The sequence below is a fragment of the Camelus bactrianus genome, chromosome 10 (assembly GCF_048773025.1).
Source record: "Camelus bactrianus isolate YW-2024 breed Bactrian camel chromosome 10, ASM4877302v1, whole genome shotgun sequence".
NCBI lineage: Eukaryota > Metazoa > Chordata > Mammalia > Artiodactyla > Camelidae > Camelus > Camelus bactrianus.
Window position 1 is genome coordinate 40,659,158 of NC_133548.1, and position 15,176 is coordinate 40,674,333.

The window sequence follows — 15,176 nt, forward strand, 5'->3', positions numbered from 1 at the left end:
TATGAAGAAAATGAAGTTACAGATGTCAGCAACATCCGAGACAACAGGGAGTCTCCTTCCCATCCTATGACCCTCAGTGGTAGAGCCCCTCATCCCCTCTCCTTGTTACTGACCATGTAAGTTACACCTTAGTATGTCTGATGGCCCTGAATCTACAGTCATGACCTGTAGTCTGAGACACAGGCTAGGAGGCTGTGGGAGGAGACAGGTTTCCAGCTGGGAGCCTGGGAGGCCAGGAGTCAAGGAGCTGGCATGCCAGGGGCAGGAACACCCAGAAGAAAGGAAGCTTGAGCTGGTTTGCAAGATATTAGACAGGAAGGGCTGGGACAGGCGCTGGTGGTGGTCCTCTGAGCAGGATGTGAGGTCTCCACCTTAACACTCAGTCCTTAGGGTAAGCATTCTGTGCTGCCTCTTATTTGCTTGCTCTCTCAGATGCACCCCCTGATCATGGCAGATTTATAGTTTCTTTTTAAATTTCTTTTTCCCCCTCTATTCAAGTCACTGGCACAGAGATGAAAAATCCTTAAGTCTAGAGTTGACTGGAAGCAGGACTGACTGTGGCCATCAGATGCCAGGCTGCTCTTCAGGGAGGCTTGGCAACTTCCAGCGAAAGCCCCGCCTTTGCACTGGAACCCCTCTGCCACTGTCTGCACACAGATCCTTTGTAGTGGAGACGGAAATCTTTGTTCTCTGTAAACAACAGAGCAGCACTCTTATTGGGCCCTTCCCTCCGCTGAGAATCTCAAGTAGCCCCTCCATCATCCCTGAGTGCGCTGCGATGCTTTAATGTCTGGGAGAGCATGAATCGTAAACGCGTCATTAGACTTAAAGGCTGCCCTGAGATGGTGGCTGGAGGAGAAGGCCCTGAAGAAAAGAGGAGTCTGGCTGAAAATGAGCTGTTGAATAATTCATCACGAATTGAAAAGTCAATACCTTAAGTGAGGCGTGGTGAAGTTCGGGAACCCAGAGGTAAACACTGCGAGGATGTAATTTTTGAGGGAACGTTATCCAAAGGAACGGCCCTTTGGAAGGAGTGGGAGGCAGAGAGACCCTGGCTGAGGGTGGGCCGACTCTGACCAGGGACTGGGATGGGGATAGGGCACAAAAGAAAAGGTAGAGCGGAGATTGCCTTTAAGGCCACTGCATCTGGAATGGAGGAGAGGTAAGGCCAGGAAGGAGCTGGGGGTGGGGAAGGGTATAGCTCAGTGGTAGAGTGTATGCTTAGCGTGCATGAGGTCCTGGGTTCAATCCCCAGTCTCTCCATTAAAATAAATAAAGAAATAAATAAACCTAATTACCCCCTCCTCCCAAAAATAAAATAAATGAAACAGAAAGGAGCCAGGGAATGATTGAGAACAAAACAAGTGATTCGGAGTAGGAGAGCAAAGAAGACCTGAGCACTGGGCACAGAAAAGCTTCCTGGAGGAGGAAAGACCCAGCCTGGAAGGGAGGATGTGATGAACAGAGAGGAGGTGAAGGCAGTTTCATCAGACAAGCTGTTAAGGTGCAGCAGAGGAAAGCTGAAAGGGCTGGGGTATGCAGGCTGAAGAACGCCGTGTAGAAGAATGGAAATCTGCTCAAATTTGAAATGGGAGCCCCCAGAGATTCTTAGGCAGGAAATTGACATTCATTTATTCATTTAGCAAATACTCAGCAGTAACTGAGTAGTGATATCCCAGATTCTGTGCTCAGTACTGTGCATGCCATGGTAAGCACAAGACAGACATGGCTCCTCTCCTCACAGGACTTACATTTTGGTGAGGAAAACAGATAACTGAAAAACAGTAATCACATTTATTGTGCTAAGTGCTCTATCAGCACCATCTCAACCTTCTCTGTGAGTTTAAGAGGTAGGTGAAATAACTATCTCCATTTTACAGATAAGGAAACTGAGGCTTAGAGAGGTTAAGTAATTTGCCTAAGGCAACCCAGCTAGTAAAAGGAGGAGCTACAAGTCTATAATGCTGTTATGTAGTTGTGAGTTAGGGCTAAATGTTTGGATGGGGAAGTGGGTGGGGCCATGGGCCAACGTTGGAGGCATGACTTTGTTCTGGGTGTCAGGGAAGCTTTCTAAAGGAAGTGGTTAAGATAAAACCCATGAGGTGAGCTGCTGGGATGTGGTGAGGTTAAGTGTGACCTGTACGAGGGCCTGGAAGTGATGAAGGAGGAAGGTAGGAGAGGCCAGATCTGGCAGGGCTATGCACCCCTATCAAAGGCCACATGAAGGCTAGACTTCGTCCCAAGGGTGATGAGAAGCCACTAAAGGATTCTAAGGTGGGAGGGATGGAGGGCATGTGTGTAACAGAATCAATTCTGTATTTTTAGGAGATCGCTCTGGCTGCTTTGTGGGGAATTAATTGGTGGGGGAGGAGTTCAAGCTGTTGGAACAGTGAGGAAGTTGAGAAGCAGGAAATAAGTGAACCAATAAACATGTCAAACCCGTGAATATTTTGTTCAGGGTAGAGCCCCTTAGTCCCTTGCTTAAAGCCTTTTTTTCCTCATTTACATCCAATTCTAATAATTCAGCTGTTTGTTTCCCCAATTTATAGCAGATTAAGAGTAACAATTTAAGAAAGAATGTGGGAGTGCAGCGGGGAAAAAAAACCCCACACCGGCAGCTGTGAAAAGCGGTAGGTTGATTGTAAGGAACGACACACACTAAAAATATTAAACGAACTCAATTCGTTCAGCAGGTTGTGATTACTCAACGCAAAGGCAAATAGCCCTACCCCAATGCCATCCTCCTGTTGTTAAGTCAGTACCTGGTCACTTTAGTGATTAATTTGAGTCCACCACAGTGTTCCATACCGACCTCTCTTAAAGTCAGGAAAACGGGGACGACGCCCCGTTCCCAGCAGCCCTTGCGAGTTGCTAAGTTGTCGCGGGAACCATCCGAAGATAGGGTTGCTGGATTAGAGAGGCTGGAGTTTGGTTAAAACCTCCGGCCTGTCATCAGTGAACCCAGAACTTGAGCTGAGGCGAAGTGACGGTGGCCATGGAGGCCATGGGCCTCCTCCTTCAGAAGTTCAGCCCGGACACTGTCTAGACTGCTGCAGCCTTTTAGGGATTTGGAAAGGTGGCAGCTGCTAGGGAACTTCCTTAGAGAAGCACACGGTATAGCTGAGCCCTCAGCTCCTGGACTCCGGGATTTCACTGAGTGACGGGCGTGGCTCCAGTGCCGCCGGTGTGGGCCCTGGCCCACAATGAGTGTGGGATGCCCTCTGTCCTGCGTGGACTTAAATTCCTTCTTCTCCAGGATGTCTTCCAGCACCCCGTACTCACACATCATCCCTGAGGCGGTGATGCCTGACTTTTCACAGTTGGCCATGTCAGATGCCAGCCTCAGGGTGCCTCAACTTACCTGTTATCTTGCTTGAGTGGATAGAAGGATGGCCAGGGAGCTGAGTGGATGGAAGACTCCTGCACAGCTTCTTCTGTTTCAGGTGCCTTCTTTTGTTGTTGCTAGCAAAGTTAACAGACTAAAAATAAAAATGTTCTGTTCTTTGATTAAGATCTGGAAGGTTGAAATATGAAAAAATACTGTGAAGAGTAGGGAGGCCCCTTGGGCCTTGATTGTGTAAGGATCTAGATCCCTTGTTGCCTCTTCCAACAATTCTGGACTCTCGGCCTCCACTGAGTTACTGGAGACATTGGATTCCATCTTGGAGGGCGGCCACTAGGGAAAAAATCTTCAGTAGAAGATAATTGGGTAGATCTGAGAGGTCAGCTCTGGACCTCAGCTTTTTACTCAGTTATGACGTTCTGGATAGGATGACCATTGTAAGTGTGACCGTTGGAGCTGTGATGTCTCTTGCACAACTTTTGCTAGCTTGCATTTTAGGTATTTTTTTCTTGCTATAATAAATATAATTTTTTCATTGTTTTCCATTTTTTTTGATCTGTAGAAAAGCAATTGATTCTTGTTTATTGATCATATATCCAGCAACTTGTTTAATTACCTTATTTATTTATTATTGAAGTATAATTGACTTACAAAATTATACTAGTTTAGGTGTATGACATAGTGATTTGATATTTTTATACATTACAAAATGATCACCACGATAAGTCTAGTTACCATCTGTCATCATACAAAGTTATTACAATATTATTGACTATATTCCCTATGCTGCCCATTACTTCTGCATGTAATGGGATTAGTTTCATTGTAACTGAAAGTTTGCATCTCTTAATTTCCCTCACCTCTTTCACTCATCTGTCCCCTCTGCTCCCCTCTGGCAGTCACCAGTTTGTTTCTGTACCTATGAGTTTTTCTGTTAATATGTTTGTTTTGTTTTTTAGATTCCATATATCAGTGAAATTATATAGTATTTATCTTTCTCTGTCTGACTTATTTCACTTAGCACAATACCCTCTAGGTCCATGCATGCTGTTGCAAATGACAAGATTTCATTCTTTTTTGTGGCTGACTAATATTCCATTTTATTTATATACTGCATCTTCTTTATCCCTTCATCTATTAGTGGATATTTAGGTTTCTTCCTTATCTTGGCTATTGAAAATAATGCTGCAATGAACATAGGGGTGCATGTATCTTTTCAAATTAGTGTTTATGTTGCCTTCAGAAAAATACCCAGAAATGGAATTGCTAGATTGTAAGGTAGTTCTGTCAAACTGCTTGGAAACATGAGGTCCTAAGCACTCTCTTCTGGAGTCTGTCAGCTCTCTCATCATCCTTGCAAATGCCTGGATAAGGGATTCCATGCACAGTGGAGGATTACTAGCATATACCTAGATCCTCTGTGGGTTTGGACTCTGTTGGAAGAGTTTGTATTGGTGTCTGTAAATACATCCTGCCACATCAGCTTATCCATTGGCACCTGCTGAGGCTGTTTTATCTGGAATCATCTATCTGAGTACTTTGTACTTTTGTGCATCTGCATTTGTCTTGGAACCAAGTTTATAGAAGTCCTTTGATGACAGATTCCACAGTTCTCTGAGGAGGGGCTCTGGGCCTGTTGCAAATGCAAGCTGTCCCCGGCTCTGGTCTCTGGTTCTGTCACAGGAAGCAGATTGTTGACTCTCTCCCAGCTGCTTCTTGCCACTTGCAATCTATGCTTTCTACCGAAATCACTCTGTTCTGAACAAGCCAGTCACCTCACTGTGGTGAGGAGGTTGTGTGTCTACTGAATATTTTATTTACCATCTGGCTGGCAGCAAAGCACAGAACATACTTATGGGCCAATAATGCCCCAGACCATCATATACCAATCCTGAAAAGGTCACTTGCTTCTCCTCATGCCTGGCTGGCACCAGCAATCCCTCACACAGGTCCTGGGCTATTCCTTTGAGGCTTTGGGAAGGAGGGCTCTCTGCTGTGAAGCAGCTGAAGGAGGTTTCTGTCCTTTTACCCAGGCATGAGGGAAGCCTCCAGGCATTTTGTAAGAAGAGGGGCATTTTGCCATCCCAGCTCCTCATCTTCCTGCCTTCCTGAAGCCCACATGAGTAAGCAGGGAAGCACCTTTCATGGGTTTGAGGAAATCTGTGACTGTACTTCTGCTATCAGTAGGGGCTCAATAAATGTGACTTCCCTTTCCAGATCCTCTCCTTTGGAAAGGGATGATTTTGTAGCTCTTTTCCTTGCTCAGGGGACAACATCCAGTTAGGGTTTGAAAGTGCTTCTGTTTTTAGCAATCCTCTTTGAAGATGCAAATACTTTCAAGAGGTCTCTCACTCTGGGTCTTTTTCCTTCCTCCCTTCCTCCCTTCCTTCCTTCCCTCCCTCCTTCCTTCCTTTCTTTTTTTTTTTTTATTGAAGTCTTAATCAGCAGTTGTTCCATCACTAAAGATAGATACCCAGGAGGCGTGTGGTATACAGAAAGAGTACTGGACTTGGTGTCAGAAGCCCTCTACCAATTTTTCTCATCAGTATTTACCTTAGGTACAGTTTCCTCATCTGGAAAATGGGTATGATAATAACTTACCTTATGGGGTGGTTGTGAAGATCAGGAGGAGATATGTGTGAACAGGACTCTGTGGGTTGAACAGTGCTAGTATACCCTACCTGCCTTAGAGTGTCTAGGGTGTCAAATAAGACATATCATGCTATTCTGTGTAGTTCTGCTTGGTTCTACTTATATAAATTGTGTAGAAAATTGATACTCATCCCTTTAAGTAATAAAACATTAAAAATACATATTTAGTCCTTGGACTACAGAAGGGTTAGGGTTCCTCAATATATGCTATAAAATACGTATAATTGTGGATTAGAAATGAAATACCATGATTTATTATCTAAATAAAAGTATTAAGTACTATTAAAACTAACATGTGTTGAATACTTACCACAGACTCAGTACCAATCTTTACAAATTACATTTAATCTTCACAACAATCCTCTGAGGTAGAGCTTCCATTTTACAGAGGAGGAGATTGAGATACAGAAACTTAAGCAGCTTTCCCAGATTCACAGAACTAGTAAATGGCAGATCAGATCTAGAATTCAAACCCAAGCTTGCCTAGTTACATGTGTGTAACCGCCATGCTCTGTTGCTTTCCTAATCAATGTATCTCCTACTGAGCATTCTTTTCAAGTACAGGAAGCCAAATCTTTTACTGAATCTCCACTAGCAGGCAACATAGTGTTAGTTATGTAAAGTACACAAAAACTAAGAAATGGCTCTGAGGGAGCAAAAGGAAGAGGTGGTGGTTGATAACATTCTGGCTCTCACAACATGGTGATATGGTCACGTGTCTTGATGATTCCTTTTATCTTTTTCAATAGGAAACACCTACAATTAGTATAAGTAGCTTAAGAATTGTGTGTGTGCACGCTTGTGTATATATTTGTTCCATTTGACAAAAATCTCCCTCCTATGGTATTGCTCTCTTCCCTTTGGCCATAAACCATGAAGGATGGCCATTTTCCTGATGATGAAGAATAATTGTGAATATCAAAGACTGAGCTGTGTTTGGTGTGATGTGCTCAAAGCCTACCAAGGTGTAAGACTGGGATGTTCTCTTGTTCACTAAGTGAAATTATTATTCCTGTTTTACAGATTAAGAAACAGGTCTAGAGTAGCTACAAGCCTAGCTCAGGTCACAAAGCAGGACAGCAACCAGTGTGAAACAGACTTCATCATGACCAAAGAAATAATTTTTTAAATTAGAAAAAAATCGAATTTCAGAAGTATAACATTAAGTAATATACACTGAAAAAATTCAGATTTTACAGATGAGCCTGGTAAAAGTTCAGCAGTTGGCCACTACCTTTAATTGTGGTTCTTTTTCCAAAGAAAGCCTATGATTAACAGTTTCGTGTGTATCGCTTCTCAGATTTTATTTTATATGTGACTCATCTCAGGATTTTGTTAAAATGCAGATTCTGATTCAGTGGATGTGGGACGGGCCTGATACTCCACGATTCTAATAAGCACCCGACTGATGCTGAAGCTACTGGTCCGTGGACCACACTTTGAGTACAAGTCGTAGGCTATGTTCATTTAAAATTTCATCATTCCTGCAAACTGCATTCCAGAGTGACTGTACCAATTGCATGTTCACCAGCAGGAAATATTAGTACTTATTTTCCTTATATTCTCTCTAATACTTGAAAATCATCACATTAAATCTGTCAGTCTGACGGGAGAGATATGGTATCTGTATTTTTAAAAATGTGTTTCCTGATACTTTTAACAAGTTTAGGCATCCTTTCATATATGTATTGGATATTTATAATTTCTCTTTAGTTCATTCCTTGTTCATATTCTTAGTCCATTTTTCTGTTTGCATATTTTGCCTATTTTGTTGGTTTATGTGAATTCTTTATATGTTCTGGATATCAATCTTTGGTCTATTAAATATCTTGCAGATATTTTCCTCTAGGTCTAAAGAACAAATTCCCACCCAGCAGAGCTGTCCAGTGTTTGAATGGAAATGGAGCTGTTCAGAAGTTGCATAGTCACTAATTTGGGAGGAATTCGGTGCGTCTACAACGGCTTGTGCCTTTCTTTTTTGTATTAATATAGTATATCAGTTAAGAGCTTATCAGACTGTCTTACAGTTGTTTATTTGATGGCCTCCTCCACTAAACAGTGATCTCCCTGAGGGCAAGGGTGCTGGCCTTTAAGTCATCTCTGTGTTACCAGTAGCCAGCACTTGGGTCTAGCACAGAGCAGGTACTCAGAAATATTTAGTGGATAAATAAGTAGACAGATGCTTAGATGACTCTAAAAGCAGGATTCCAGTCAGGGTCTGCCCTGCGATTCAGCGAGGAGTTACTTTGGGTCTTTCAATAAGGTGAGAGAGGAGGAACCAAGAGTCGTTTCTAGGACCCTTTGCTCCTAGTTAGAGGAATGTTCTCTCTGGGTAGCTTATCTCTCCTTAGGTTGACCTTTCAAATACTTTAGGGCTCAAAGATAGTAAAAATAACAATAGTCAATACTTATATAGTGCCTTCAATGTGCTTTACATACATGAATTCATCTAATGCTCACAGCATCCCCATGAGGTGGGTATTATTATTATTATCCCCATTTTATAGATGAAGAAACCAAGGCACAAAGAGGTTAAGTGATTTGCCCAAGATCATACCAGAAAATGGCAGGCCTGGAATATGAATCTCTGGCTTCTTAACCTGTGCTCAAGGGACAACAGGTGAAAAACACTAAGCCTGAGACAATGTAAGTACTAAAGAAACATTCCTCTCTTTTTTCACCACCTGTCCCCCAGAGGTATGCTTTTCGTCAATGGCATCTCAGCCCTGTGGCTTGGTAGGATGCAATCTTGGACCTATTGTTTCTCCTCAACCTTTGTCTCTGAACTTTGTATCCATCCCTGCTGGAAGCCCTAGTAATTTCTGTTCTCCTAGGGACTTGGAAAACCCACTCCCCATGTAGCCAGCCCAGGGATTGAGACTTTCCATTATCAAGGCTCATTTTTCCCCTGTAGCCCCCAAATCCCAATTGACACCTCTGGCCCCAAGGCTTTGCATGGTGCTGCCATCTGGTGGGTATAGATGACCACTGACATCATTCTCTGATGAATGACTCTTGCCATTGGCCCAGATTGGTCCCCTATTCCTCTTTAGCCCTCAGGTCATGGTACCCGACTCAGAATGTAATCAATTGGTAGACAAATTCCATTAATGACTGGCTTCTCAACCCTGGTGGCAAAGATATTCCGAGTGAAGTCTTAGTATTTGGTGGGATGACAGTGTGGCTGTGCTTGTGGGTACGAAGTTCTACTTAGCACCCTGTCACATCACATCAAGAGGGCAGCTGCCTACCCAATATAAAAGATGGGTAAAATCTAAAGATTGTACTGGAAAGACGCCATCAAGGATCTCTAGCCCCTTTCATACGTTATTCAAGGTATTCACTTTCCTCTTGCAGCAGGAGTGGAAGGAGACCCTAGGTTCAAATTCTAGGCATAACTTTAAAGAAATAAATTGCGCTAGAGTCTCTGCAAGACCTGCTCACATCCAGGAGCGATCCCCTGATAATCTTTAGCAGCTTTCCAGGCTCAGAAAAGAGACCCATAATGAGACTGTGAGACTTAGGTTATATCCACATGTTTGTGTAAACTGGACAGGGCCCGGGGCAACTGATCATGCAAACAAAACCTCCGGGACTCAGTAGTTACTTGTTGTGTCATTGAAATGAAGGCCAAATAAATGAATCTCTACCCAGGTATTGTTTATAGGAGGGCTTCCATTGGGGCCCTTTTCTGTCCTTGTGACTGTAAAATTTTTCTGGGTAAAGTCTTTGTGCTCCCTTCTAATTCCCTTGTCTAAAACCAAGGGATTAAGGGTCTTGAGCAGGCATTAAGCGGTCCTGGGGGCAACAGTCCCTGAAACCAGCTCACTGCCCTACTGATGGTGAAGACAGACATTATGAATAGAAAGTCAACGTGCTGGAGCTCAGGTAGGCAAGACAAGCACCTTGATGCCTATAGTTTTATTCCCTATTAACTTTCATCAGGGGAGAGAGAACTGATATTGGTCAGTGTGGAAACCAAGTATTGCTCACCAGCAAATGGAGCTCATGGAACTCTACAGAGTTCACCATATCCTGGAAGGAAACCTCTTGTGATCCTGAGTCCTGCACTAATGAGAGCCCTTTCTGGTGCATGCTCTCGTTTAATCTTCACAGCCAGTTCTTCAGCAAGTGTTATTTACTCTTGGCATGAGGGGAAACTGAACCCCAATGGTGCTTTGAAACTCATCCAAGCTCACAAAACTAGTAAGTGGTGGATCTGGCATTAGAGTCATGGAGTCTGGCAGCACCTCCAGTGAATATTCTTTGAACTGGTCAACTCGACCCTGTGACCTTTCAGAGAGAAGGGCCTGTTCTACACTCTTGTTGCATTCACCCCCTTCCACAATTACAAATATATGAAAGGACCAGGTGGACAACAATTTAAGGTCACACAACCTACTTTGTTTTCTCCTTGAACGTTATTTCTAAACTTGGGTCCCCGCCCCCCATTAAGAATGTGAAAAATGAGTACTGCTCCTCTGTCTAGACTTGTGGTGGTTTAGGAAAATCCTAGGAAGGGCTGAACTTCTAGGTCTGCTCCTGGGAGAGAGTGCGAAACAGAAGGAATAATTAGACCTTTGCCATTAGCTGTACTCGAGGCCTTTGCTTGTAAATTCATCCAATCAAAAGAAAGTTCAGACCCTCTGTCTGTGATCTGATTATACTTTCAGAGGAGAAGAAAGGGAGACAGATTTTATTTCCTCATGGGTGCAGATTTCTGTACCTTGATTTTTTTCAGAAATAATGCATCGTCTCTCTTCTCATACATATACATACTATCATCTGCTCTCTCCCCAACCCACACCTATTGTTCTCTCTTCTAGTTATGGGTAAAGAAATCTTCTGACATCCCTAGTTGGTGTCTGTTTTCACAGCACCTTTTGGGAGTTATCGTGAGCAAAGCACTGGTTAAAGTGCCCCTCCCTTGCTTTCATGCTCTCCCTCTGGTGGGGACAGTTCTTTGAGTCCAGAAGACATCACTTGAGGGAGCCACCTTGAGTACTGGAACCATGGCTGGGTGGGGTGCTGGCACCCAAAGTGACACTCTTCAGGACAGGAAAATGCACCCCACAGTTGGAGAAGGGGATTGAAATCTGTTTTAAAAAGGCTTTGTTTGAAGGAATTTTATTCAGGTTCTGAGAAGTGAATAATAAAAAATGAATAATATGAATAAGTATTTGCTCTAATAACAAACAAAATAGTGTCAGGAACTGGAGTCCAGCCATGCCCCTCTGCTGGCAGGCACACTTCTCTCCTTCCTAACATCAATCACAAACAGCATGTACAGGGACTTTACAGTTCACAGAGAGCTTAATCCCCCCAGGGATATTTCTGTGCAGGATCTCCCTAGGCACTGGAATGAGTCTGGTGCCACTTAAATGACAACTGGGGTTACAGGACATAGTTTGTCCTGGGAGCTTCACAGACGTTAAAAAAAAAAGGGGGGGGGGCAAAAATCTTCCAGGAGATAGGTGTAGGGGCAAAAATCTTCCAGGAGATGGGTGATGGTCCAGAATCTTCATGGAGATACCTAAGAGGGTTGGAGGGTTGGCTCCTTGGACAGTTGCTGAGTCTGGAGACATCCAGGAGGCGGGCTGACTGGGTGGGGAGGTCGAAGTGAGGCCAAGGAAGAAGTGGACGCCTACCGGGCCTGACCAAGGGCAAGACCGGACGGGCGATCCGGCCCACGCTTCCCTGGCTTCTCTGCGTCCTGGCAACCATGAAAAGGGAAGAGGAGTGGCCGGGACGGATGAGGGGCTCTGGGCCGCGCGACCTCCTGAAGGCTGGAGGTTCCTGCGCAAGAACAAGAGGTGGAATACCCCTAATGGTGGAATCTGCCGACCTCGGGCTGGGACTGGCGGCGCGCCCTCTCCAGGAGCCTCGGGTCTGGGGCAGCCGGCGCGGGCGCGGGCGCGGGTGGAGGCTAGGGAGCGTCCCTGTGGGGCGGGAGCCAGGGGCGGCCAGCAGGTGGGGCCCGGAGACCGGACTCCGCCCACCGCGCCCTCTCCGTTGGTCCGCGACAGCCCAGCCCCGGCCCTTCTCTCGAGCCGGAGCGCGATTGGTGGCGGCGCTTGTCGCTCGAAGGGGGCCGGGCCGCTGGGCTCCGTGGCTCTCCCCGCCGCCGCCGCCGCCGCCGCCGCCGCCCCCGTCCTTCTAGCAGCGCGGGCAGGTCGGACCGCCAAGGCAACCGGCGCCGGGCGATGGGAAGCGGCACAGCCGCGGACCCAGGCTGTGACAAAGTTTCCCAGGCGCGCGTATCAGGGCGCGCGTCTGCCGACCACCCGTGACCGCTCCGAGAAGGGCTCGGAGATTTTTAATTTGGAAAAAAAAATCCACCTCATTTCCTTTGTCAAGCTTTCCGGGCGGCCAGCGGCTGGAGCTCCAAACTTGAGCACGGCAGCTCCACCGTCAGCTTTCGGGCTTTGGAGAACGTCGGGACTCAGGTGCTCCGGCGCCCCGCGGCCCCGGGCGTGCTAGGGGGTGTGAGGGCGGGGGAGTCCGGGGTGCGCTGAGAGGAGCCCCGGGAGCTCTATATGGAGGAGGGAGTCCAGAATGGTGTGCACCAGGAAGACCAAAACTTTGGTGTCCACTTGCGTGATCCTGAGCGGCATGACCAACATCATATGTCTGCTCTACGTGGGCTGGGTCACCAACTACATCGCCAGCGTGTATGTACGGGGGCAAGAGCCGTCGCCCGACAAGAAGCTGGAGGAAGACAAAGGGGACACCCTGAAGATTATTGAACGGCTAGACCACCTGGAGAATGTCATCAAGCAGCATATCCAAGGTACGGACGCCCTGGGAAACTTGGGCCGCCCACTGGGCCAGTGTGCGGAGCCGCGCGGGGTGCGCTGGGGCTGGTGCGCATCTATTGAGCGACTGCGGGGCTCTGAGGCCGCAGACGCTTAGGGGGCCGCGTGTCCGCTCTTGCCTGAGTGTGCAACCCTCAGTGTCTGCGGCCGTGCGCGTTTCTCCAGGGCACACGTGTGTGCGCGGGGCTCCACGCACGGGTGTGTGCAGCTCGCTGGCGGTATGGGGGCGCGCTGCGCACGTGTCCCAGTGTGTGTGACTACCGGCTGGTTGCTCGAGGGCTCTCGGGATCGCACGCCGGTCTGGCTCAGGGTGTTCGTACGGGTGAATGTTGGTGTGTGTACAAGGGAGCGCGCGCGGGCAATCAAACTCACTTGGCTGCTGTAGGGTCCAGGGCGAGATGCCCGAGCGGCCCCAGCTGTTGGCCTTTAGGACCCGCAAGCTGCGGGAGGAGCAGGGCGGGGAAGACTGCACGGCCCCAGCCCCAGCCCGAGCTCCAGCTCCGCTGTGAGCGGCCGATTGGCGGTTAGAAGTGCAGGGGGAATCTGTGGCTGGGAGTGCTGTCTGAACCGTAGTGATCCTCACTCCACCACAGCCCGCGGGTCCAAGACCCTCTCCAGAAGCAAGTGTTGGCGCGGGAAAGAAGCGTGGGAGCCTGGAGCTCTGTCCACTGCGGTGCTGCCTCCGCCCAGGACCAGGGAGCTGCCGCCCTGGGCTGCCGGTGAAGGCCATTCCCTGTTCCCTCGGGTAGCTCCACTCCCAGGCTCAGGGAGCGTCTGGGGCAGAGCAGACAGATCCACGCGGGGTTGGTCTGGAGTCTAAGGCTGAGCCCCGTGATTGCGCTCCAGGCCAGGGCTGGGGCCAAGGGGAGGATGGTGTACCTAGGGCTTTCCCCAGGCAACCCTGTCTGATGAGCTGCCAGAGGCAGGCGATAGAGAGTTCTGGGCACCACGGGCACTGGTGACCGGTGTGCACACACACATCCGTCTCTCACGTTCTCATTTCTCTTTTCTTTGCCTCTTCTCCCCCTGTTTACTACCTCAGGGTGTGAGTTGCTTAAGGGCAGGGCAGGGCCAACCAAGCCTGGTTCACCTGTAAACCCGGCAGACCTGCCAGGCTCTGGTACCAGCACTGGGCAGACCTGGGCATGTGTCTGGTTGAATATTTCTCCCCCAGGAGCACTCTTTTGTTTACATGTGGGTGTTGGGATCCAACCCTGCATCTGCTGCGCCTGCCGGGGTGGGGACAGCTGCTCTCTCCACATTTGGTGTGTTTCCACACGTGTGCAGAATAGTTCCTTCCAGGGGGAGGTTCAGGTGAGTACAGGAGAGATGTACATGTCCATGGTGCCTCCTGACTGACTGACTGATGACTTCAAAACAAGTTCATGGCTCATACACTTCCCCAGTAAAGGAGACCATTCACAGCTCCTCCTTCATACCTGCCTCTGCCTGTCAGCCTGCCACTGAGTTTGTTTGGCAGACCAATTTATCTCTCTGATGGTGCCTGTTGTTGTGTTTCTTATTTGTCCTTTTCCATCCCATGGGTCTGGATTGACAATTAGTCAGCAATAGAAGGACAGTGCTTGCCCCAGGGGGATTCAGAATGTTCCCAGGGAGACACAGGCCATACCTTACTTTGACATTTCCAGTTTCCTCACAGAGTTTAAAAGATTTTCATTCACAGATTCTCTGTGTGTGTTTGTGTTCCTGGAAAATGATGCTCTTGGCTTTCCAGTCTGTTCAAGGAGGAGGTGAGCAAGGTACTACTTTGGGAAGCAGTGAGGAGACAGTATTAACCCGTGAACTCATCCCAGAGTGCTCCCCTATCATGTTGATTGTGGACCGTGTCACATGATTTATAAGGCTCTGCATGAAAATGAATGCAAAGTGGAAGTTGAAAGGAGCCTTTGTGCTTTTGCTCCCAGGAAACCTTATAGCTCTGTTTGGAACTTTCAAATATATACCTGAAAAAATTGAGAGAGATGGGAAAAAAGAGGGAAACAGGGAGCAGGATCCTTAAAATATGTGTTGGTCCAGTTCTCTTATGTGTGTGCAATGACTGTATTATGACTCCCATGGATATTCAGAAGTGACCAGACTCTCAGTATGGAAAGGTGGACACCACAACCCACAGCAGGGTGGGGAAGGGTCAGTGACTTGGGAAGCACTGGACGTGAAGCTCAGAGGGTGCTTGGCTGGTTGTGCCATGATGGCATAGCCATGACTGGTGACAGTTCCCCTAGTGGTGCTGGAGCCATCTCTGAGCTAGTATTCGGGGGAATTTAAAGTAAATTTAGAGATTTACCTTTTTTAGATAAGGGGCCTACAATATTTGGGACTGGCCAAGTACAGATCTCTGAAGGCAG

General features: G+C 47.3%; 1 protein-coding gene across 1 annotated transcript in view; it reads left to right on the plus strand.

The window, feature by feature from the left end:
- Positions 1-12,086: 12,086 nt before the first annotated feature.
- GALNT18 (polypeptide N-acetylgalactosaminyltransferase 18) overlaps positions 12,087-15,176 on the plus strand; it is a 313,611-nt gene continuing 310,521 nt past the window's right edge. The window contains exon 1 of the mRNA XM_010964864.3: positions 12,087-12,785. Coding sequence (XP_010963166.2) covers positions 12,551-12,785 — 235 coding nt within the window. The 5' untranslated portion in view covers positions 12,087-12,550. The remainder of the gene's footprint in view (positions 12,786-15,176) is intronic.